Source organism: Bipolaris maydis (genome assembly GCF_028858645.1).
Source record: "Bipolaris maydis strain C4 unplaced genomic scaffold PSV08scaffold_3, whole genome shotgun sequence".
Taxonomy (NCBI): Eukaryota; Fungi; Ascomycota; class Dothideomycetes; order Pleosporales; family Pleosporaceae; genus Bipolaris; species Bipolaris maydis.
The window spans coordinates 1,642,581-1,666,314 of NW_027093859.1; the positions used below are offsets into that span (position 1 = coordinate 1,642,581).

The window sequence follows — 23,734 nt, forward strand, 5'->3', positions numbered from 1 at the left end:
ACGAGCGACTCTTATGGACGCATTGCAGGAAGGGATGCGCCTTCCACCGACAACAGTTTGAGGATGCTCGAGGAGTGAACGACCATCTCCATAGCACCCTGTCAGCAAACATTTGTGAGGCAGACGGATGCCCGATTCACAGGACGAAGAAGCCGAGTCCAAAGAGGAAGGTTGCGAAGGAAGATATACCGCACCAGAACACCCATTGGAGCTTCTGTTACGACGACCAGTGTACTATACACTATTCCGCCAAGGCAGGCGAAGGCTACTTTCCTACGCAGGGGAAAAGTAGGCAGTCAAAAAACTAGGATGCCACCAGGGACAGGGTCACGCTGGTAAAGGCAGTCCTAAAACGACCCTCAAAGAAGTACGCGAACTGGGAGCGCAAGATCTGCGGCTGCAGGCTACGGTACTTATAGACGGACACGAGGTGACGGCGCTCATAGACAGTGGGGCCGCACGAACCGTTATCTCACCCCGAGTGGTGGAAAAGAACAACATACCCTATCGAACCAAGAAGGTGCCGATGCGAGTGGTATTAGCCGACGATAGTCCCACGATATATGGGAACGGCTGGATCCGACTTGAGACCGAGGCAATATCGTTACGCCTGGCCGGTCAAGAAAGTCGAGAACGAGTTAGCATTATGGATCTCGGAGAAACAGAGATGATAATTGGCTACGATTGGTTGTTGAAGCACAACCCTGCCATCGATTGGCAAAAGAAGACGTTGCTCAGCCGAGAACCTGTGCACAAGGTTGCTGGGGCCAGACGTAAAGAGATGCGCCCGATTATCCAGAGCTCAACCCAGGACGGGAGGATAGGCCAGATCTCGCCGCATAAGATCGCGAGAATCTATGCGAAGGACCCTCGGAAAGTAGGAGTCATTTGGATACGGCAGGTCGCGACCACGAAGGAAGGACCGGTACCACAGGTTGCGCCCACGAAGGACGAACCACTGTTGGCGATTCCAACAGAATACCGAACACCAGAGTTCAAGGAACTGTTCGAGGAAAACGAAGCAACAGACTTAGCTGAACATCAGGATTGGGATCACGAGATCATCCTGGAAGAAGGAGCGAAGTTGAGCCCAGGAGGAATGTACCCTATAGCGCCCGAGCACGATGCTGAGCTGCGGGATTACCTCCGGAAGAACTTGAAAAAGGGATTTATCCGACCGGGATCAGGCCCGATGGCCTCGCCCATATTGTTCGTAAAGAAACCTAACGGGAAGTGGCGACTATGTGTCGACTTCAGGAGGTTGAACAGCGTTACTCGGAAAAACCGATATCCCTTACCACTCATTACAGAGCTCATGGATCGACTCCAGGGGGCTAAGTGGTTCACGAAGTTCGATGTTCGGGAAGGATTTTACCGAATCAGAATCAAAGAAGGTCACGAGTGGATGACAGCGTTCAAGACGAAATACGGACTCTTTGAGTATACGGTTATGCCGTTCGGATTGACGAATGCGCCGGCAACCTTTCAATCAGTCATCAACAACGCACTCCACGAATACCTCGGAATCTTTGTCACCGCGTATCTGGACGATGTACTAGTGTACTCCAGCGGCACACGCGAAGAACATGTCGAGCATGTTAAGAAGGTGTTACGGAAGCTTAAAGAGTATAAGCTATACCTTCAACCCGGAAAATGTGAGTTTCACACTCAGGAAACGGAATTCCTTGGATTTATCATCTCGACCGAAGGCGTAAAGATGAACCCAAAGAAGATACAGACTGTACAGGAATGGCCAAAACCCAATACAGTCAAGGATGTTCAATCCTTTTTAGGATTTGCGAACTATTATCGAAAGTTCATAAAAGATTACTCAAGGATCACAACACCCCTTACGGAGATTACAAAGAAGGAAATAGGTTTCAAGTGGGAACAAGAACATCAGGAAGCCTTCGAGAAGCTCAGGCAGAAATTCCTGGAGGCGCCAGTACTCGAGATGTACAGCCCTCAACGACCAACCAGAGTCGAGACCGACGCGTCCGACTACGCACTCGGAGCTGTATTGTCACAGCAGTGCCCAGATAAGAAATGGAGACCAGTGTTCTACCATTCACGGAAGTTCTCAGGAGCAGAACTCAACTACGACGTTCACGATAAGGAACTACTTGGAGTAGTCGATGCCTTTGAACAATGGGAGGTGTACCTACTAGGACTCCCCGACCAGATCGAGGTTTTTACCGATCACCAGAACTTGACGAGTTTTATGACAACGAAGAAACTCAACCGACGACAAGTCCGATGGGCTGAGACGCTTGCTTAGTTCGACTTCAAGATTACGCACCGCGCGGGAACGCTCAACGGAGCAGCAGACGCTTTAAGTAGAAGGTCTGACTTGCACGAAGAGGGTCATAAGGAACCACATGACGCCTTGCTTAAGACGATGCCCGACGGCAGTCTAAAGTACAACCAGCCGGAACTAGCTAAAGTAGCTAAGGTGGCCGAGCAGGTAGAAACGCTACAGCAGGAATGGCGGCAGCGAGCAGCTAGCTGGCAGTTCGAGCCCGACGAAGCAGGCTCCGATGAACTGTTGAGCGACGAGAGAGAGTACCGAAATATGGTTTCGAAGGACCGAACATATGTACCTCCACACATGAGATCGAGTCTCATACAGGAACTGCATGAATCCCAGGAATATGGACATGCAGGAGTTGAAGAGATGGTTAGACGACTAGCTAAGGTGTTTGCGATACCACGTATGCGTACGAAGGTGCAGGAGATCCTAGGCAACTGTTTGGCATGTCACCAGAACAAGCCCAAGAGACATAAGCCCTACGGCCTGTTACAACCCTTACAGCCACCATCTAGACCATGGACAAGTGTAACGATGGACTTCATAGTGAAGCTCCCGAGATCGTTAGAACCAGGATCAGCTCGATTTTGCGACACAATCCTAGTAATCGTGGATCGATTGACTAAGGCAGCGAAATTTGTGCCTACGGAAGAAACTATTACGGCAGCAGAGTGCGCGTACGAAGTCACTAAAGCACTAGTGTCAGAGCACGGGATACCTGAAGAATTCATCACCGATCGCGATAAACTGTTTACGTCTAAATACTGGAACACATTCCTGGCAAAGTTAGGTGTTAAGAAAAAGCTTTCGACGAGCTTTCACCCGGAAACAGATGGCCAGACGGAACGCACGAACCAGACATTAGAACAGTACTTACGGATCTACGCCAATAAATTGCAGGACAACTGGGTAGAGTTGCTACCAACGGCGCAATTGGCCTACAACAGTACGAAATCTGCAACGACGAAGCATTCGCCGCACTACGCGAACTATGGATATGAGCCGGTCGCTCATCGAGATCCAAAGGATATTGAAAGTATCGCGGTAGGAGCAGACGACAAAGCGAAGCTTATGCGAGAATTGCACGAAGAATTGAGCAAGAACATAGCTTAACGAAACCTCACGACGTCCAAAGCAGCGAATAAACTAAGGATTGAGGGACCAACCTTTAAGAAGGGGGACAAAGTTTTCTTGTCACGACAAAACCTGAAAACTAAACGACCATGCAGAAAATTGGACAACCTCCGAATAGGACCGTTTGAAATCCTAGAGGAAATAGGAAAAGTAAACTACAAGCTGAAACTCCCACAAGGCATGCGAATCCACCCTGTCTTTCACAAGAAACTCCTGGAACCAGCACCTCCAGAGGCCGAGCTAGCAACGGATATAGAGCTCGAAGACGACGAGTACGAGGTCGAGGAAATTAAGGACCTGCGGAAAATCGGTAGTCAGTGGAAGTACTTGGTCAAGTGGCAAGGATGGCCCGAAAGCCATAACACTTGGGAACCTGAAGGAAACCTGACGAACTGCAAGTCACTGGTACGTGAATACCATCGGAAACACCCGCAGAAACGAGAATCGGATTCTCGTAGGAAAGGAAGAAGTCAAGGGACAAAGGATCATAAGAAGAGTAATCAGCCTGTAACCAGCCCGGGTCAGTCGAGGGTCCGGATAGCGATGGTCCGGTTGATGAAGGGTCCGTACCAGGGGCTGAGCTCCCCTCGGCCTTTTCTTTTGCACGATCCTGAAACGAGAGAACAGCAAGATCACGACGAGCAAAGAATCGCTCGCGAGACTTCACCTCCAGAAGCGCCACTTCTTGCTGGGACAGTTGAGCATCCAGCTGAGCACGCTGCGCCTTCAGTCGAGCCACTTCCAACTCTTTCTGCTCACGCTCCTGCTGAACCTGCTCCCACTCTTCCTCGGAAACAAACAAACTACACTCAGCTTTCACAGAAATACAACCAGCGCAACGGCCAGTTGCAGTGTCCACGAAACAACGAAGGTTTTTCTCCTCGCAGCGAGAACAACGGTAGGAAGTCATCTCGTTACCCTGCTCTATTACACGATCAGCACGGGAATAACGCTCTTCGTTCGACTTTTGAGCGCGAACGCGGGTACGGGAAGACGGGACCTTGGGCATGGTTAGGAAGGCTGGAGTCAGGAAGGAACGGTTACAATGGCCCGGGGCCTACCGACCTTATATGCAGACAGCGATTCAACACGCGGCACGGCAAAACGATAATCTAGGGTATCGGGACGATACGCCTAAGAGGGGGGATAATGTTACAAGTAACAAGAAGGATTCTCCCCTTGACAAATGACGAGATGGCTGAAGGCCTATGGACGTCCACGTCAAAAGGTAATGGACATTGCGGGGCTCGAGGTCACGTGATGTGCCATCCCGCCAAGACAAGACATCCCGCCAAGCCAGGGATGGCAGTGAGCCTTGGGATGGCAGTCCATCCCAGACATCCCGCCAAGAGGAGCCAAGATGGGATGGACGGGATGGCAGGACTGGAAGCAATGAGGATATAAGGATGGATGGATTTCATTATTACTCTCGTTGTGGTCAACTCAAATTGTACTTTCTTACTAGTATCTTTTACTTCACAAGATAGTTACATGTTAGTCTATCGAATAGATTAGCGTTGTCAAAACCTTCGGTTACATCCATAACTCTTTTCCACTACGAATCGCCAGACAACTCTCACGGAGCTAGTCTCTATTCCTACTCGCCCTAACCCGGACCGAGCCAGAGAAGTATTAGCACCCAACCCCGTGTAACAAGTAGTAAGAGCTTACAATAAGTATAAAGAGGTTAGGATTAAGAAATAAGCTAGGTAGATCTCCTTAGTAGAGATTTATAAAAGATACTAGTAAGCTAACTTATAATAGTAGAGGTAAGATTAATTAGTAGCGCTACTAGACTAAGGTTCTACTCCTAAAGCTTATACCCTTTGTAAAGAAGTGCTAAAAAAGGAGACCACGTATAATTATTTAAGAAGATAAAGCTCCTTTGTATACTTATTATGCCTAGCGTGCAGTATATAAATAATAGTAAGTAGAGTAGCTTATTTAGTGTGGTAATTCACCTAATCTTAACGCTATTAAGCTAGCTTGGGCATGGCTTAAAAGGAAAATAACGAGCAAAGGAGCACTAAAAAATAGAGCAGATAGCACAAAGGCATGGCTACACTAGTAGGAGGAGCTACCTCAACACCAAATACAAGCTTAGATAGAGCGTATTCTATTCTATATTAAGGAAATAATTCGACTTGATAGTGGCAATGAGTACAAGGAGGGGCGGCGGGACAGATCCGATCAAGCTCGGTAGTATTTCGGTAGTAATCTAGATGATCCCTGTCAGCAAGGACTTTTGGGAGGCACCTCTGTACTTGAAAACTAAGGATGTGGCGCTTGCTAGTCAAACGCAAGCTTCTGCATTGTGGCGTAATACTAGTCATGGAATTTGCGAGGCCTCCGCATGTTCTGATCATGGCTCAAGCAGGGATATCTTGCGAATTCGGCTGTGAACTCTGCTAAATGGCATGTTAAGGAATACGCTGCGTGTCATCGTGGTAACAGCTTTCGCGAATTTGCGATGCTGCGTGCCGAAGTCGCGATTGAATTGTTTGCTTCAGGCTTTGAATAGGCCCCCCTCTAACCTAAGGAAAGCTTAGGGCAAACTTAATGTCCTGGTATACTACATGGGTGTATTTCGTTAGTTCGATTCTTGTCGGTAGAGTATTCTGATGAATTCTTATCCGCTGATTATAAGTTCTCCCTAAGCAATGCTCGTATTTAACTGTTTTGATTAAAGGGATATTAAGATCTAAAAGTACGCTAGTAGGAATCTATGCTTTTATCCTTGTTCTTATCTTTGCTCCCGCTGCACGGCTCTTACTCTGCTCTTAATAATCCTTGTAGTATCATAGTGCGGATGGTCTGATTCTAGATCCGATTGGCTGATAGATTGAGCTAACGAAACTTACCCATGTATACCACCAGTACAAACCAAGCAGTCCAATAGACAGCACACGAGTCTCGGGCACACCCGACCCCCGAGCACACCCGACCCCTTAAAATGTTGGCATTGCCTTTTGTAACCAAGGCCACAAAATGAAGCAACTCTATGTACTGTTTTTGCTTCTAACCTATGCATCATGGACGGCCGCACAAGATCCCGCTCTTGTTGCGTCAATCCCCGAATGCGCAGTACGTATGGCCGAAACGCGAACATCAAACCACAGTGACTTACGGCCATAGAAAATATGCACAGGAAAATTAATACCGGCGTCTTTGTGCGCAGGGTTGGATAAAAGTTGCATATGCACAAATACGCAGCTTCAAGGCATGATCGAGGGTTGTGTCCGCCAGACGTGCACTGTAAAGCAAGGCCTAAGTGAGTGGGATCTCTCATGCACACCATTAAGAAGTAAAGCTGAAATCCCATCTTCCAGCGGCTAAGAACATATCTTCAACCCTGTGCGGCGCGCCTGCCAGTAACATCGGCTCCCAAGTAAAGGTCCTCAACATCACACTGTTCAGCGTCACGGCGGCGGTCGCGCTCGGTCGCCTTGTATTCAAATCGTTCTCGGGTACCAACTCTGGCTGGGACGACTATGCCATTGTAGCTGCATTGCTTACTGGAATACCATCTGTTGTTCTTGTGGACATCATCCTCATTCCCAATGGGCTCGGCAGAGACATCTGGACATTACCATTCAACAGCATAACTACCTTTCGGCGCACTGCCTACTTTCTCCCAATCCTGTACTTTCTTCAGGTTGGCCTCATCAAGGTTTCTATTCTTTTCTTTCTCCTGCGAATCTTTCCAAGGCCTACTACTCGTAGGCTGTTGTACGGCACTCTTATCTTTACTGCTCTTTGGACACTTGCGTTTATCCTCGTTGGAGCCCTCCAATGCCAACCGCCTAGTTTCTATTGGTTATCCTGGGATGTGAAAAATCAAAAGAGTTGCCTCAATTTCAGCGCACTCAATTGGGCGAACTCGCTTCTCAGCATCGCTCTAGATACTTGGATGCTGGCTATACCACTATACGAAGTTATCCATCTCCAGCTATCGTGGCGTCGAAAAATCAGCATATCTTTGATGTTCTTTGTCGGAACCTTGTGAGTAAATGTAACCCACATTGTTGTAATGCGTGCTGTTCATCACATGTCACAGTGTTACGGTTGTCTCCGGTCTTCGATTACAATCCATCGTACACCTGGACCGTGCCAATAATCCCACACGGGACTTCACTGCCATCATCTACTGGTCTAGCATAGAACAGGACGTAGGAATTCTTTGCTCGTGTATGCCCGCACTTCGGAAAATGCTTATACGCGCATACCCCTTGGCTTTTGCGTCAAAGAACAGAAGCTCAAGGAGACACTATGACTATGGCAGTTATAGTCATGACCACACTGGTAATGGAGGAGGTAAAAAAACGAATCAAGGCGATACAGACCGCTCACAAAAGTCGAACACTGCACCGAACATCTTCCACACGCAGACGTTTAACGGGCAATTCGAGCGGCACTTGGATAGCGACGAGAGTGCATTAGTGGAGATGGGGGATTTTTCCAGAACACCCTCAGGGGCGCACAGCAGCAACATAAGCGAAGCAAGCTTATAGTATATTATAGAGAAATGGAAAGTTGGGTACCAGTGCATCTGGTCTTTCTAGATTGTCGGGCAAACGCTAGGATTCTTTAAGCCGCCTACAAGCATACTCCTTCCTATACCCTTTCTGACCGCGCAGCGTCGCCAAACACACCACTATATATCACCCTCTCTCTCTGCCTCCACCTTATCCTTCCAAACAGCAAGATCATCGATACCAGGTTCATAGTGTGGCACAGAGTCGAACTCGTGGTATGAGGTATCGACGATTCGGGGACGGCCAGGGAGGCTAAAGAAATATTGGACATCTCGTTTGAAATTGGGGTCAATGAACATGACAATGCCGTGACTGGGAGTTGACTGTGAAGCTTGCTGGCTATGTGGCTGATTTCGAATGGCGGTCGCGACGTTGGACCTAGCTCGGTTGCGAGCAGTAGCGGGAGCTGGACGTGCCTGGGCCACTGAAGCATTTTGGCTGGAACGACTGCGTACAACTCTGCTCACGGAAGTTCTTGATGGCGGATATGCATGTAGCAGCATGTTTGCGGCTGGAGGTGGCATATATGGCCGGTTTGCGTCAAGTGGAGGTGGATGGAAGACTGCAGTCGTCTTACGTTTGGCGCGACATTTCATCTCCAACTCTCTCAGTAGGAATAGCACACCCTGGTGAGCAACTTGACAAGCTCGATTCTGTACCAAAGGCTCCATCTGATGGATCAGTGGGGCGGCATTGTCGCCGACTAGGATGGCGGCTTTGATACTGGTCAGGAACTCTTTGTATAGCCCCCAGTTGAGACCAAGCTCTTGTCGGAGCACCATCAAGAGTGGACTAACGTTCCTGGAGTCTGTTGCTGGTGGAGGATCTTGTTGGTTGGATAAATCAGACATAGGTGCTAAAGACGGGAATTTTGTTGAGTTGAGAAGAAGAACAAGCACAAGTAGTAGAATGGCGGTCAGTAGGTGAGTGATAATTGAGCGACACATGGGGCGACAAGCTACGAAGTGAAGGTGAAGATGAGTATTGTTTGTTGCTATAATACAAGTGAAAGAGCGGGTGACCGTAGTACGTAACAACATAGCAAAAGATAGAATGCAGCTGGATGAACTGTGAACACTCACCAGACTAGACGCTTGAGGTTGTCGAATACATGCCAGCTCCTCTATACCCAACCCGCAAGATCGTTTGGGTGCTGCAGAAATCCTCAAGAAGCACCAGCTTTCCACCTCTTCGCAAAAGGATCATGATCCTGATCCATCCAGCGCACATATTCCGCGCAATCAGCCAATTCCTGTGCAATCGTCTCGCCATAGTTCAACGCCACGAAAGCATACGTAGCATCGATACCGGCACTGATCCCAGACCCAGTCACAATGTTGCCATCTACAACCCATCGCGCTTCCGGAACCCATTTCACGTCCGGTCCCGTGCTCGTTGCCCACGCAAACGCGCGTTTGTTAGTAGTAGCTCTGCGTCCATCCAGGATACCCGCGCGCGCCAAGATAGTCGCCCCAGTACACACGCACAAGACAGCCTTCAAATTAGGGTAAATACGCTTTACGAAATCAATCTCGGTGCTCATATCGCCACGGGTCCCCACTCCCCCAGGTACAATCAGAACGTCAATGGCCTCGGCTTCAGTCCCGTCTTGCAGCTCGAGCTGCTGCGCAAACGTACGGTTCACAATCATGCTTTGCGAGACGTCCGTTTCCGGGTGCGAAAACATGGTGTTGCCGGCTCTTTGATGCGAGGTTTCGACCGGATCGGACGTTTTGGCAAGCATTGTTAGTTTCGTGGGGAAACTGTAGAGCATGGCGAGTGAGTTGAAGACGTCGAGTGGGCCGAAGACGTCGAGTGCCTGGAAGCCTGGGAAGAGTAGTACGCCATAGCGAACTGGTTTGGGGTCGTTGACATCGAAGAATGGTGGTTTGACGGCGGATGCTGTTGCGCCGTTGGTTGGGGGGTTGTGCAACGTGGTCATGGCTTGGTAAGTACGTAGCAATGTTGTGGTGGAGGTGCGTACATCTTTGGTTTCACGACAGCCTTCAGCCGCAGGTACTCAGCCCCACTACGATCTTGTGGGGCGATTTCTAATATAAACGTCAACTTTGCCGAGGCCGTTTTGTCATTTCTCACAACGATACAGATTGTGGCTGAGAAGATGACATGATGAGCTAGCGGTGCTGATCGCTTAGTGTAGTAGTTAGGGCCGCTGCGGACAACGTTTAGAACGAGGCTGAGAAAGAGCGCATGTCATTGTTCCCCTTGACTCTGAACTCACACTGCGCACAAATAAGTGAAAGAAATGGAGAACATCCAGATAACGAATCAAACGGAATTTGCCTTCTGCAAAAATGGGCAATCGCATTGTTACCACTACATTCTCTTGTTTGCACCTGCTGTCCCAACACTGAACCTGACCCTCTAATATCACGCATTCGATTGGAACATCACACTCAGGGTTCTTGGGCTCCAGGGTCTCAGCAGCGAAACCAATTATACGTTTCTCAATCTATATGTGGACAGCAGAATTCTATTTAGAAGAGCAACAGGAGCGGCATCCTCATACGCCTTTTCTTCCTACCTCGATTTGAACATGTCCAAATCCAAATACAAAGAGAATTTCGCAAATATGCCCTCCCCTAGCCACACTCACAACCCCGTATCCCACACCCTTACGCGATCGAACATTCAATCCTGGAAGTACGTCACGCTACATTCCCCCTCTTGTCACCAAATCCCAACCTCCCCCCCCACAAACTGCACTTCTTCACATATGTACACTTGCTCCCCCTGAATGTCACACCCCAAAAAAAACTGCTCTCCAATTCTAACACCCCGAGGCTAGAGACAGTATCAAGCAAGCACGCCAAAACTGCGCGTTTGTAGAAACATGGCCGTGCATGTATTGCCAGGGCTGTATCGATCTAAATAGTTTGCGGGATCATACGCGGTTTCGGTGCCGGAATACCAAATGTATTGGTGTGGGCAAGTTGCAGGTGACGTGTTTTTGGGACATCAAGGGCTCATGAATACTTTGTTGTTTGGAGGAAGGAGTCAAGAAGGAAGGGTAGGGGGCCAAGATGAGAAGAGAAGCGCCATCATGTATGGAAAAAGATATATATGGAATCGTTAGATCCCCAGACTTTAGCTTCCAAGAGTGTATAACTTTCAAGTCTCAACAACAGTGAAGAAAAATAACTCGTCAAATCATCTTCATCTAAAAGACAAAAGTCAAATGGATAAAAAGATAAAAAAACCCTCAAGAACACACACACACACACACTTGTTCCATCAAAACTCCCCCCTTAAAGCACTTCAACGCTCTCAACCCCCCTCCCCTCATCCAAAACAACCCTCACCATCCTCCCTTTCTCAGCAAAAAGGCCCTTGCGCAACTGGTCGAGATAAATCTCATAACTAGGCATATACCCATCTATAAACGTCTTGACCATATCATCCGACATGCCCTCACCCTTTCGGGCAATCATCTTATGCTCCTGCTCCAAGCGCCAGGTATAGACATTGGGCAGATGCTCAGTATCGATATGGATGAAAAAGTCAAAATGGTGGGGGCCCATAAAGGCGTCGCAGTAGCGCTTTAGAGCGTCGTTTACTTGGAGCAAGTGGGCGACTTGGTGCTGTGCGGGCGTGTTGACGGCGAGTTTACCTTGGAGCGCGAGGGCGTGCTTGTGCTCGATTACAGAGGGGGCCACGGGCGTGAAGCCCAGGCACCAGCCTTCGAAGATGACGACGGCGGGCTTGCGCGTGATGCGTGGCCAGGAGGATTCGGGGGCGCGGTCGCCTTCGCCGTTGAAGCGGCTTTTGTCGAAGGAGGGGATGGCGAGGGCGGCCTTGGTGCTGGGACTGTCGTCTATTGTTGTTGTTGTTGTTGTGGTAGTGGTGCTCCAGGCTTTTAGTTGCTGGAAAAAGGATTGGGCGAGTTGCTCATCATGGGTCCCTGGTTGGCCGCGCGTAAGGTATAGTTTGTTGGCTGGATCTTGGTTGCGGCGCGAGACGAGGTCGGTGTGGGTCTTGTAGAAGTCGTCGAGGGAGACGGTGATGCTGTAGAGCCCGTGTTCTTCGGATAAAAGTTTTACGAGCGTAGAGGCCCATGTTGATTTTCCTGAGCCCTGGAGACCGGTTATACCGAGGATGATGGGCGTGTCTGGGGATTCTGCATGTTGCTTTTGGATCCGGGGTAGGAGGATTTCTAGCGCCTGGCGGATGTTTTGCTCAAGGGTGGACATGGTTGAGCTCGTGACTTTGAGTTTGATCCAACTATGCCGTTTTTTGGTTCATAAAAGTGTCGTCTAACGCTTGCACATTCAGATTTGCCATTGGATAGTCCATAGATGAAGTTATTGGATGGGCCTAGCATAGGTGCAGCGAAGTCGGCCCGAGCAAACCCCGCACGTACGTAGGTATTCACCAACCTATGTTACATATTACATAGTACTACTTCTACGTACATCATCACATTGCAAAACACCACACCCAAGTCCGTAGAAAGCCAATAATTCAAGAACCGCAGAATCAGTCCCCCCCCCTTCTTCTTCTTCTTCCTCCTCCTCCTTTGTAATTCTCTGAACCTCGCCAACTCACCACCCTTTAATCTCCACCGTCCCAAAATCAATAGTCTCCCCCCTTCGCAAAAACTAACCCTCTAGAAAAAAAAAGGGACCCAACCGATCGCGCCTTCGCTACCACACAAAGACGCTTCCTTTCCACCTCGTCACCCCCCTGGTCCTGTAGGCGCGCAAATACACACAAACATCAAACAATCCGAGACACTTCCCCACCGCAACCTGCTGTTTCCGGCAAATATGCGTAAAAAGCGTGGATTGCAGTCGTGATTCCACGGTTCAGAGGGGTGGTCGTTTGATGAGCTGCGGGTGCACGCGCCCACCCCCCGGCTCCCAAGGCAGGAAGAGATCACACGGGTGCCAGGCGTGTGTGCTGTTGCGCAAGCGTCCCGGACATTTTTTTTCTTTCTCTTGGTAGGGGATTTTCCCCCCCCTTTTTCGAAAGAAAAAGGGAGAAGGGGAGGTTAGGCGTGACAAGTCTTCGTTTCTTTCTTCATGTTCTTCGATGTTGCGTATCGGAGTTCTATTTTTGGCACAAATGTTCCTGTCAGACGGAAACCCCCCTTCCCTTCTGAACACCAAAAACTCGCAATCGCACAATACAGACGCCGTTTTTTTTTTTTTTTGCATTTCAATCATTCCTTTGAACCAGCATCCCCCGTCCTTTTTTTCTTTGAAAAAAATTGTCATCTGGTACAATTCCCAATCTCATTCCAGTTTCGCGCAACGTGCTAGTTCCAATAGACTGAGCATGGCGTGCTGCAGCAAGACGGTGGGCTGTCTAATACATGTAGTCTCCCAACCCTTTTCTTGTTGCTAGTGTCTTGGTAGCTTTTCTAGCATCTCTAGTTTTCCATCTTGATAGGGAGAAGCTCTTTTCTTCGCATCCTTGATTCGAAACTCGTGCGTGGTAGTAGTGCGTCCCTGCCTCACGTGCAATGTGCATATGTACCGTAAAGCATTGCATGTTGAGCGCATCCCGCGGAGTAGAAGCTTCAAGCATGTAGAACACGTGGGGGACAGGACAGGACCCCCCACTAAGCGTCATGCACATAGTGAGATGCCATGATTGTTTAGGTAAGCTTAGTACGATGGTAGTAGTGATGATGTTGAGATTACTATACAAAATAATCTATCGAACATGTCGTGCGCATTTGTGTATCGAGTGTGGGGTAAGATTTTCCAGATGGGATTGCAGGGATGAGTCAGGGATGAGGCGAAAAACATGGAGAGAGTGTCGGGATGGCGGGGGCATGACGCTCGGCACACCCACCTCATTCTTCATTCTTGATTCTTCTTATGTGCAAACAATGAAGAACTAACTGTTTGCAGCTTCACGATATTATGCGGAGAAAGGAAATTCACGATTCAATCCAGATAAAGACAACTTCTCTGATACTATTGTATATTCGAACCGTATCTATCGTTTATAAAACTGCTCAAGGTGTCTAATGCTCTCTTCAAAAGCATGACGGAAAGGGTATCTTCGCCTCTCTTCCTAATGCTTTTGGTGTCAAAACGCCGTTTTAGTCTAAATCGACCTTTTAAAAAATAATTCAACCCCCCCTTGCGTCTAGATAACATGAACGCTGAAATACAGTAGATAAAGGAAAGACGTGAAGTGAGTTGAGAGTGGCAAATCTACAACTAGACAGATGCAGTTGGATGCTGGTGGTAGGGGGTGACTAGAGAGTCGAGAGGTGAGTCAACAGTGGCGCATCGATTCGCAGCACTTGCGAGTCGGCGCATTGACCAAGGGAGTCTATTGTTTGACGCGCATTCAAATCTTTGCGTGTCTCAAAATCTGGCTGTCCTGCTGCGCTTGCTGGAGCTTGAGAATCTCCCTCTGCTCTTGGAAGACCTGGCGCGCCCTCTCGAGGACCATTTCGAAACCCTCTTTGCCCTTTGCGGCGTTTTGCTGGAAGCGCTCGACGGTAAACTGCTCGATGCTGTTCTTGATCTTCTGCCAGCCACCGCAGAGCGCCGTAATCTCAGCTCTTTGGGTAAAGGAGGTTTTGGCGTCGGGCGATGAAGCGGCGGGCCGGTAGATGCAGGTTTCGCGTACATTGAGGAGGTCGGACCAGGTCATGTTCATGGAGCAGAGGGTGAGCTTCTTCGCGACAGGGTCGACATATGAGGTTTCATAAACCATGGACGTGTCTTGGCCACCGAGGAGGGACTGTATCCATTTTGGCGTCGACTGTTGGCAAGTGATAAGGCGTTCAGTTCGCAGCTATCGCATGTTAGCCGAATGTTCTCATTGACGCTTCCGCACATGCCCCGCCTCGCGATGGAGAGCTGCTACGCTTCTGGCACATGAAAGGAGTCACTTACAATTCCTGTAGCTGGGTCTACTGAGCGACTGATGGTGTCGACAGCGATGACATGCGGCGTCTTCTCGTTCCAAGGTCCATATTTCCGCCAGTTGCTCGTCGAGACCTCCTCCCACGAGTAGTCAAAGTCAATCGTCTGCTGAAAGTACTTCATCGTGTGGTCGTGTGCCGATGGTGAGCTCGGTAGCTGTGTGTATATACGCGCTGCTGTACAGCGCAAATTCTTGAAATGCGCGAGGTCTGGTGATGTAAAATTGATAAGCCGCGATGGGATTGGTGTGGGCTTCAAGTGGGTTTATGGTGGGCTGGAGGACGTGAAGGGGTGGAAAAGGTCTAGGAAGCCCGGTAAAGCCAACCAGCAAGCCGTGCGCGATAAACGATCGACGGGGGGGCGGACGGGATGTGTGCTCAACGTTTTTCACCGCTCGAGCGCTCGACTGGATTGCAGATTGCACTGGTGCGGGGGTTTGGTGAGATGCGGTGTGAACAGATGGAGAAATGGTGCGCTGGCAAGCCAAACAAAGACAATATAATAGAATGATTTGTCCAGAGTTAAAAAAGATGCGACTGGGGTTACCGAGACCCTTCTATCCGCGCAAGCCTCCGGCAGATGGGCAGAATCTTCGCCACCATGCCCATTTGGGCCTATCACATGAAAGCCGCTAGCAATGGGCCGGCTGAGTCGTGTGCCTCTGTGGCCAATCCAGCCCGACTCTCTCCGGATGACGTCCTCCAGCCAATCACACGCCTGTCGTTGGTCGAAGCCGTCGGGAGAGTGCGACGCAGGGCGTGGGGTTCCTGGCGCTTGGAAGGATTAGAAGCAGACATACAGCCTCGCAATTCCCAGTCCGAGTCATCACGCGACAAGCCGTGTGCAGCAGGTACAAGGGCATATACTCACCATCGACGATGGTGCAATCACGACATTTTCGTAATCCTATCTACCATGCTGTTCTATCTACATGGTTGGTATCATAACTTTTGATATGTAGCCCAAAACGCCAGACGATGCTATGCAAAGTAGAAGCAACTATCGCTGCTTATCCAAACCCCTCAATCCAGCCCCTCAATCCAGCCCCGCATGCCGCCACCTCTTACAGCTCCAGCGCCTTCTGTGCCATTGCCAAGGCACCGTCAAACGTCTTGTTGCCTCCGATGAAGCCGGCGGCGTGGACGAAGACGCAGCCAGGGATACCTGATACCTGGTCCAATTGCTCGTCCCGGACGCCCTTCCATGCGTCTGGAAGGTCCTTGCGGTTCTCGAAGCCGCCGTTCTCCTTGCTCACCGCACGAATGCGCCACTTGCCCTCTGGCTTGTCTTCAGGGAAGAGCACATAGAGAACCTGAGGAGCAACACCCTCGGGCTGTGGCGTCTCCTTCTCCAGCATGTACAGGTGATCGGCCCAGGGCATGCCTTCAGGAAGCACCAAGATGCGTCCCTGCGCATCGTACTTGAGGCGGCTGTCATAGGCTTGCTTGACCTGGTGGCGGGCAGGGAGCCACGACTCGGCGCGGTCAACGAGCTCGTAGCGGAACTGCTCGCCGACAAAGCGAGAGGCCGTCATGAAGCGGCTGTCCTCCTCGGCCTGCTTGGCCTCGGGCGTCTTGGCCTCGTCCGAGAGGGGCGACTTGGGGCCATAGTTGTAGCGGTTCACCACACTGGCAATGCTGAACCCGCGGTCCTCAAACTTCTTCGCGAGCCCCGCCTTCTCAAGGTCCGTGGGGGCAATGACGTTGATGCCATTGTCATTGGCGTCAAAGGCCTCGATGAAGTCGGTGTAGATTTTCTCGTAAAGCAGGTCGCGGTCAGGGCCCTGCAGTCCGGTGACGGCAGTGATGATGTCCTTGCCAAAGTGCATGTACACGAGCCCCGCAGAGGACAGCTTGGTCTTGTGGCCGGGGAAGACGACGTCAAAGCCACGCTGGTGGTGGTCGTAGCGCCTGCTGTTGTCGTCGTACTCGCCGCCCACGTCTACCACCGTGTGGCACTCGGCCAGAACGGCAGGGTCGCGGGTGCGGACAAGCTGCGAGTCGCGGTAGGCAGGGAGCAGCTGCAGCATGGACACGGCGAGGGCTTCGTCGGCGTGGAAGTGGCCATTGTGCGTTCCGATCAAGGGCGCATCGGTCTTGAGTCTCTTGGTGGGGTTTTCGGAAGCCATTGTTCGGGTGTATAGAGCGTGTTGGGGTTGTTTTGGTGGGCGATATATAATGCGAGCTCTTGTAGCAGTTGTATTGGATTTACAATAGAATCGGTTCAAGCAATTGATGAGCTGTGGTGGTCGCGGGTAGAGACTTTTGGTGACAGGCATAGGGTGAGATGGGTGGTCCCGCAGCGGGCACAGGCTTGGCACTTTTCTTCTCTCCGGGCACTAGTGGGGTGCCAGGCTGGACCCAGCAAACCCATGTCGGCATCAAAAAAAGCTGTGCGCAACAACAACCACAACAGACACAAGACAGACGTCGGCAGCGAGACTGACCGCCGGCAGCGAGAGAAGGGGCTAGAAACAAAAACACACACGGCACCGCCTAAACTCGTGCCGTGCCTTGGTCACCCTGGCGTGATTCCAAGATTGCGCACGCGAGCACGCAACAATCCCATCACTACATACACACATACCCGTACATACTACAACGCCCAGCGCCTCGCCTGTTCGCTCGCTCGCTCGCACAGATCCACATCCAAGTGCCTCCGTCGGCTCCCCTGGTTCTCTGGCGAGGGTTGCCTTCTCTTGTCTGTGTGACGGCCAGTCAGCATCAGCCGCCCGCAAAGCTCGAGCACTTAGCGAAATTGACACGTGAAGATAGTCGATAGTCACCATCAGGCCAACCCGCCGCCCGCCCAACCTCGACCACGCCTGATCCCTTGAGCTTCTCCCCGTGGCCCTGCGCGACTGCTGCGCCGCCAGGCTTGATCCCCTTGACCGCCGTCGCCCACGCCACCCGCCGGGCTCGTCGCTGCACGAGCTTGGCGACGACGGCATCCGCACATGTGGTCTACAGCAACGAGAGTAGTCTCGTCCACTACCTTTCTCGGCGCCATCATATTCACCATCCCCCTCGCCTTTGACATTGGCGGCCGGACATGCGGTCTGGCCTTTTCCCTGTCTCTCAGCGCCTACTACTTCCTCTACTCGATCCTCCGCTTGGCCACGCCAAACACCTCTCGCTTCCGCTGGTTCCTGTGCAACGTCGTCGCTTGGGCGCAATGGCTGGCCATACCCACGCTGTTGATCTGGAGCCTCAACAAGTTTTCCATCGATGCCAATAACTCGGGCTGGGTCGAGCGTACCTTGGGCGGCAAGCGTGCCGACTTTGAGAGTGTGCACGAATGGATATTTGGCGCTGAAGGTCTGCTGGAGAGTTTCTCGATTGGTGCCTGGGACAAGACGCTGAGGTACAGCACGCCTGTGTTCCAGGTAGCCGAGGGCTTCTGCAGTCTGTTGGTTATTCAGGCCGCAGGGCAGATTACACGATGGGTGGTGAACCGGGAGCGCGGCGACAGCTGGATGGTAAGAATTTTTTTTCACAGCATTGTACTGGGCCTTGCTAACATGAATGCCTGCAGATTGGCCTTCTCATCACCTCGGCCTCCATCATCTCGACCTCTGTCTACTTTTTGTGGCGCATCACCACCTTTCCCGAGATTAGCAATGTGGACGCTATTTTGATTGGCGTTGCTATTACGACTGCCAGCTACCTCGGTGGCTGGGGTATTGTCAGCGCACGAGGAAACCCGGTTGAATCCTCGCTTTTGGTGAGTGCTGGCCTCTTTGAAAATCTCGTTTCATGCTAATCTCCCCCCCAAGTTTGCCTATGTCACTCTCTGCATCTACCAAATCTTTACCGACTACCAGCCATCTCCGGGCTCCGTGAGTGAATCCAACCTCACATCCGAGCCCGCTCTGCCTCCACTCCCACCGATTATCATGGCTTCGTATACGACGCTTCTCCATGCCCTTGGTTCCCTCCCCACCATTGCCCATACCGGCTTCAACCTCATGGTCGGTGCCATCATGACCATTACACCCTCAGTCATCATCTCCCTGGCCTATCGCGTGTTTGTCATGTATGCCGCAGCTCGCATCATACCTGCGATCCGAGAAAGCGGGGCACGAGCACTATCGCAAGAGCCCAGCCTGGATGACGACGACGAAACGTCCAAGATTCTTGGTTTCCTGACGTGGTTCAGCCCCAGCATCATCATTGCCGTGTACACGAGTCTGCTCATGCAGCACTTTGCTAGTGGAAACGGCGGTGACGGCAGTGCGGTGACGGGCGAGTGGTGGACGAATCAGGGTGGTGACGCCGGCGGCAATTTTTGGCGCTGGATCAATCTCGGCATCACCATGGGTCTTTATGCGATTGAGCTGAAGATTTCGAATGCGGATGATGATGGAAGGTTGACAAGTCACTGGAAGGTTGACTAGATTGGGGGGGGGGGGGGGGGGCATCATATGAGGTGGGGGGAAGGGGTTGTGTCTTTTATCGGGGTTTTACTTACTGCGGCGAGGAGGGGGAGGGGGAGGAAAGACGGGGGAGATGCGCAGGATTGGAGGAGGAAATAGAGAGGGGGAGGTTCTGAGGAAAGTTTTAGACGACGAAGGGAGACAAGCTACGCGGATGGTGTTTTTTTTTTTAAAAAAAAAGGAGGGAAAGTAAGCAGGGGGGGACATGCTGGAGAGTTGAAGCCATGCTGGGGGGCAATTGGCAATGGGTCGTTCGGGGGTGGGATTCGTTTTGGAGAGGCAGAGAGCGAAAGGAAAAGGAAGAAGCTGATTCACCCACACTTCTTTCTTTGGACTCTGTGGTGGTGGATGTGGTGGATCTTTTTCTTTCTTTCTTTCTTTCTTTCTTCGTTTCCTTCATCTTCATCTTCGTCTCTTCTATTTTTTTTCTCCTTCTTCTTCTTCTTCTTCTTCTTCTCTCATCTTTGTTGGGTTTACTTATCCATACACTTTAGCGTAGCATTGGTTTTTTTTTTCAGATACCCCAAATTTGGATCGTAAGTTGGGAATCGTCCTTTTTTTTCTTTCTCCCTTTCTTTCTTCGTTTGTATTATTGCCTTGTTCATCTTTCTACTTCATCTGTTTTTTTTTCAGGGAACGATGGCAATGGCTTGGTGGATGTTGCTTGTGTACTGCAGGGGTGATTTTTTTGTATAGTACTGCGGAGAGAGGGAGACAGAGAGGGAGAGGGAGAGAGAGAGTGTGTGTGGGAGGTAGGTGCGTAGGTAGCATGCATTTCGGTGTTTTTGTTTTTGTTTTGCTTTAGAAAGATGAGGGGGAGAGAGGAGAGAATGGTACATCGCAATTGGGTATCTTTATTCTCTTTCCTTTGCTGCATGTTAACCGTGCGATGTAGTTGGAGAGAAAGCCAAGCTATCGTCCTCCTCCTTCTTATCTTCTATCATTATCCCAATAAAAAAAAAGAACAACCCCCTCCCTCTATTGCATTTCCTCATCTCTCTTCTTCCAAACCTGCCCCCTCCCTCCACCCCGCACGCGACGACGCGCCTCCTCGTACGAACCACCCATCTCTCTCTCTCTCTTTCCCCCCTCCAAGGATCCACCTTTGCCCTGCCCTTTTACCTTTTCCTGCATCCTTACCCTTGCACACCCCTGTCCGTCCCATCCCTGTCACACTCGACTCACACGACTCTCGCATCGGGCAAATATCGGCGAGCAACTCCCTCTTCTTAACCTGGTCATCGCCGCGTATCCATTTATTTCTTTTTTGGTGGTTGTGGTCTCCAACGGTTACTCCAATTTTTGTTTGGTTGTTTTGATGGCTGCGCTTTTTTGGAGAGGGACTCCAAGATTGCGCGTATGCGAGTGAGGTGTGAGGGGGGGATGGGAAGCGAGCGGGGGGATGTAATCGGGGGGGGGGGGGGGGTATGTAGGAGAGAGAAAGGTTTGAGTTTTGGCAACGTTCGTTACCAGATCATCTTTTCAAGGCATGGATGTCGGAGGGGATTCAACGAATCGTGATGTTGAATTTTTCGGAGTAGGTTGTTCTTTCTCGTGGGAGCGACGCATGAACGTTATCTGTGTGTGCGTGTGCGTGTGGAGAGATGGAACGATTGTTAAGCGCCGGGGCGTGTGTCGAATCAGGATTAGACGCTTGTTTGTGTCAATGGGTAAGTGTGCATGTGTACTGGAGGGTTACATGGAAGGGTAGGTAGGTGGGATGTACAGGGCGCGTAGGTGAAACGGTGTGTGGGGTGATGTTTGAAAGTGCTACGTAGGTAGACGACATAGGTATGATGACGAGATGAGGGAGATGTGATGAATGGTTGCATTTATTAATAAATTTTGTTGCGAGGATGCAAACGAGTCTTGTACGTCGGCTTGAACCCGATGTGCTTCGTTCAGGGGTCGTAACATACTATGTAAAAGCAGTATCACGTTATGTTGATGGAAGGAGCATTGTTTACACCTGCTCCTGCTGTTTCGACAACGCCGTGTACGTACTGTCCGTTTGGAAGAGGACCCACTTCTGTATAGTTTCAACAGGGTAAGAAGCCAAGGGCATACTTCGGCCTTATGCATATGCACCTCACTTTACCATGTACACTACTTTGCAGTATCTCATTGCGTGTCGGCGCAGTTATACTTGCCAATTCTTCCACCACAACCATGAAACTGGATTTTGTTTTTGAACCTTATTAATGGATACAAATCTACTAACATGCTCTTGGTATAACTTGTCATGTCAACAAGAGGTAATGCTTCCTACACCGCCAGAGAAAGTTCAAAGGATTTGAGTTTTTTTGCCACAGCAATGACTGTCATCTCGTCTGAGTATGGTGTGCAGTGCGGACCAGGGGAGCATTGGGCAGAAGCATGTAAGTGAGATGTAAGAGTTGTACACATGTCATCTTGACATTTCTGGGCAATGGGTTTGTCGTGTCTGGACGTGAGAGCGTGTGATGTTGGGCAGTGGTCGAATCCAGTATAGCATGCTGCACGGCATGTGGACCATGTCTGGATAATGCCGCAAGATTTTGCCGAGGGCGAATCCTACAGAGTGATTATCGGTGACGGCAGATGTGCAAACCTGCTCGTAATCTTGGTGGTGGGCAGCGGCGGCTTGTGGGAGAAAAGTCGGCTCACGGGGGTAGTGGGAGCTGTTGGCCAGAGCTTCTTTTTTGGCGCCGAAGGAGGTTCGAAGCGGGCCGAAGAGAGTTGCAGGGCGAACCTTTGTGTTTAAAGCAAGTGTGTACTTGGATGGATATGCATGTAAGTATGCCGGACGTGTGCCGCATGACAGGTCTGGAAGGGTGCAGGTGGATGCATCATCTTGGACACGGAAGAAGATGCTCCATAAGCGATTGGGGGGTCGGGTCTGGCTGGGACGGCATGTGGCGGCGTAGGGCGGCGTAGGGCGGCGGACGAGGACGTTGGCGACAAGCGCGTGTGGGTTCCGCGCTTCCGTTCGCTACTCGAGTCAGACGGCAGAGCGGAAGGATGAGACGGATGGAGAGAGCAGGACGACATGGCTGACTGAGCATCCAAGGCAAGGGGCGAGCCTGTTTGGGAATCCGGCGCATTGGAATCCAAGCTGCACAGCAAAGGACACGATGCCGTGCGGCGTAGTCCCCGTTGTTTGTCTGATCGCTAGCGGGAACGGAACGCGCCGCGAGAACCACGGCGACGGAGTGGTGGGTTTTTGTTTGATGCAGTGCAGTGCCGTGCAGTGCCGGGCATGCTCAGTGGCAATGGGGAGACGATGCATGTGTACAGGCACGTTCACGGTGATGGACATGTTGCCAGATGGCTCTCGAGACACGGCGACGTGCCCGACAAACGGCCGCGCTTAACGACGAGGCTTTTGGCTAGCCACGGCATGGCGAGGCGGCGCGCGCGCTGGCCTGTGATTGGCCCGACGCCGCATTCGCTCAGCATACCATGTGTGCACCCCCAAGTGGCATGGCGCAGCCTAGCCGAGGCAAGAACAGGCCTCTTGCGCCCTGGGCCATGTCTGCTCCGACCGTTTCTTCCCGTCTGGCGCGCGGGTTCCTGGAGGGCAGAAAGCGTCTGCAGCAAGAGGCGCCCGCGGGTGAGCGAGAGCGACAGTGGAAACAAGTACGTATACACCTAGCGCGAGCCGGGCCGGACAGCCAACCATGCAGCGTAGGGCGGGAATGGCAGCGGCGCTATGTATGGAGACGGGTTTCGTACGAGGCACACGGGCACACGCACACGAGACGGAGCGTCGTGGTAGCACACATGGCGCAGAGTGGACGGCCATGGCGGACGAGGGCGTAGAGCTCATAAATGAAACGCGGCGAGACCCATTGGGCGCCTTCTTGTTTGGTGCTGGGCTCTTTGGGCTGGCTCGGGCCAGGCGGTTAGCAGGAGGCTGTGCTGTGCCATGTGTGCCATGCCGTGATGGAAGCGCGCGGGATGCTGGGCGATACGCAGGCACCGATCTGATGACGACGCAGCCGGGCCTGGTGATTTGCAGGCGGGCAGGCGGGCAGCCGGGCAGGCAGGGCGTTGGCCGGTGGTGGTGGCGGCGGCGGCGGGCAGGCAGGCAGGACAGCAGCAGGCCCCTCGGCCAACAGCCCACAGCCCGCAGCCAACAGGCCGCAGCCAACGCGCCCGAGAGCCAATGTCGTGTACTGACATACTTGGACACATACATAGTACGTACATACTTACATGCACACGCCCGGCCCCATGCACACACCCATACACATGGCCCGTCTTGCGGGCGTTGGCCGCGGCTATGCGGTATTGTCGCGCGTTTGAGCCCGCCCCACCCACCCACGCCAATCACAAGCTGCCTGGGCGGCGCTGTGGGCCCCGGCCGGCGCCTAGCCGCTTTGGTCGATGATCCATCTGTGCCACCCTTGCGGCCTCTCCACCAGCTCTA

The 23,734-nt window shown here is 51.4% G+C and overlaps 7 protein-coding genes across 7 annotated transcripts; 2 read left to right on the plus strand and 5 right to left on the minus strand.

Moving 5' to 3' along the window:
* The first annotated feature begins 6,419 nt into the window (after positions 1-6,419).
* Positions 6,420-7,470, plus strand: PSV08DRAFT_217973 (uncharacterized protein). Its single transcript, XM_014217223.1, has 3 exons — positions 6,420-6,526; positions 6,578-6,713; positions 6,772-7,470. Exons 1-3 carry the CDS (start codon positions 6,431-6,433, stop codon positions 7,446-7,448), a joined length of 909 nt encoding a protein of 302 aa, XP_014072698.1. The 5' UTR covers positions 6,420-6,430; the 3' UTR covers positions 7,449-7,470.
* Positions 7,471-8,096: 626 nt separating this feature from the next.
* PSV08DRAFT_348685 (uncharacterized protein) lies at positions 8,097-8,828 on the minus strand (the record flags this gene model as incomplete). The annotated part of the gene is made up of 1 exon (XM_014217204.1): positions 8,097-8,828. The coding sequence occupies one exon, from the start codon at positions 8,826-8,828 to the stop codon at positions 8,097-8,099; it is 732 nt and encodes a 243-aa protein (XP_014072679.1).
* A 111-nt stretch (positions 8,829-8,939) lies between these two features.
* Positions 8,940-10,106, minus strand: PSV08DRAFT_197242 (class I glutamine amidotransferase-like protein; the record flags this gene model as incomplete). The annotated part of the gene is made up of 3 exons (XM_014217222.1): positions 8,940-9,921; positions 9,998-10,028; positions 10,083-10,106. The coding sequence occupies 3 exons, from the start codon at positions 10,104-10,106 to the stop codon at positions 9,143-9,145; spliced, it is 834 nt and encodes a 277-aa protein (XP_014072697.1). The 3' UTR covers positions 8,940-9,142.
* A 1,033-nt stretch (positions 10,107-11,139) lies between these two features.
* Positions 11,140-12,276, minus strand: PSV08DRAFT_386268 (P-loop containing nucleoside triphosphate hydrolase protein). The gene has a single exon (XM_014217220.2). The coding sequence runs from the start codon at positions 12,186-12,188 to the stop codon at positions 11,247-11,249; it is 942 nt and encodes a 313-aa protein (XP_014072695.1). The 5' UTR covers positions 12,189-12,276; the 3' UTR covers positions 11,140-11,246.
* A 1,634-nt stretch (positions 12,277-13,910) lies between these two features.
* On the minus strand, positions 13,911-17,144 carry PSV08DRAFT_197246 (metal-dependent protein hydrolase). Its single transcript, XM_066092009.1, has 6 exons — positions 15,956-17,144; positions 15,837-15,868; positions 15,510-15,661; positions 15,280-15,458; positions 14,859-15,036; positions 13,911-14,757 (listed from the first exon to the last, which is right to left on the minus strand). Exons 1-6 carry the CDS (start codon positions 17,014-17,016, stop codon positions 14,305-14,307), a joined length of 2,055 nt encoding a protein of 684 aa, XP_065949599.1. The 5' UTR covers positions 17,017-17,144; the 3' UTR covers positions 13,911-14,304.
* Positions 17,145-17,844: 700 nt separating this feature from the next.
* PSV08DRAFT_217986 (ICE2-domain-containing protein) lies at positions 17,845-19,284 on the plus strand (the record flags this gene model as incomplete). Its single annotated transcript, XM_014217217.1, has 3 exons — positions 17,845-18,366; positions 18,423-18,611; positions 18,664-19,284. 3 exons carry the CDS (start codon positions 17,845-17,847, stop codon positions 19,282-19,284), a joined length of 1,332 nt encoding a protein of 443 aa, XP_014072692.1.
* Positions 19,285-22,795: 3,511 nt separating this feature from the next.
* PSV08DRAFT_244880 (uncharacterized protein) lies at positions 22,796-23,558 on the minus strand (the record flags this gene model as incomplete). The annotated part of the gene is made up of 2 exons (XM_066092322.1): positions 22,796-23,480; positions 23,521-23,558. The coding sequence occupies 2 exons, from the start codon at positions 23,556-23,558 to the stop codon at positions 22,796-22,798; spliced, it is 723 nt and encodes a 240-aa protein (XP_065949600.1).
* Between the last annotated feature and the right edge of the window lie 176 nt (positions 23,559-23,734).

What these genes read in the sequence shown, in the direction of transcription:
- PSV08DRAFT_386268 (XM_014217220.2), bottom strand. Translation starts at nt 12,188, where the DNA reads ATGTCCACCCTTGAGCAAAACATCCGCCAGGCGCTAGAAATCCTCCTA.
- PSV08DRAFT_217973 (XM_014217223.1), top strand. Translation starts at nt 6,431, where the DNA reads ATGAAGCAACTCTATGTACTGTTTTTGCTTCTAACCTATGCATCATGG. An exon ending in CGTCAATCCCCGAATGCGCA is followed by an intron (nt 6,527 to 6,577) that starts GTACGTATGGCC and finishes TTACGGCCATAG; the next exon opens with AAAATATGCACAGGAAAATT. An exon ending in CACTGTAAAGCAAGGCCTAA is followed by an intron (nt 6,714 to 6,771) that starts GTGAGTGGGATC and finishes CCCATCTTCCAG; the next exon opens with CGGCTAAGAACATATCTTCA.
- PSV08DRAFT_197246 (XM_066092009.1), bottom strand. Translation starts at nt 17,016, where the DNA reads ATGGCTTCCGAAAACCCCACCAAGAGACTCAAGACCGATGCGCCCTTG. An exon ending in TTTTGGGCTACATATCAAAA is followed by an intron (nt 15,662 to 15,836) that starts GTTATGATACCA and finishes AATCCTTCCAAG; the next exon opens with CGCCAGGAACCCCACGCCCT. An exon ending in TCCAGTCGAGCGCTCGAGCG is followed by an intron (nt 15,037 to 15,279) that starts GTGAAAAACGTT and finishes ACAGCTACCGAG; the next exon opens with CTCACCATCGGCACACGACC.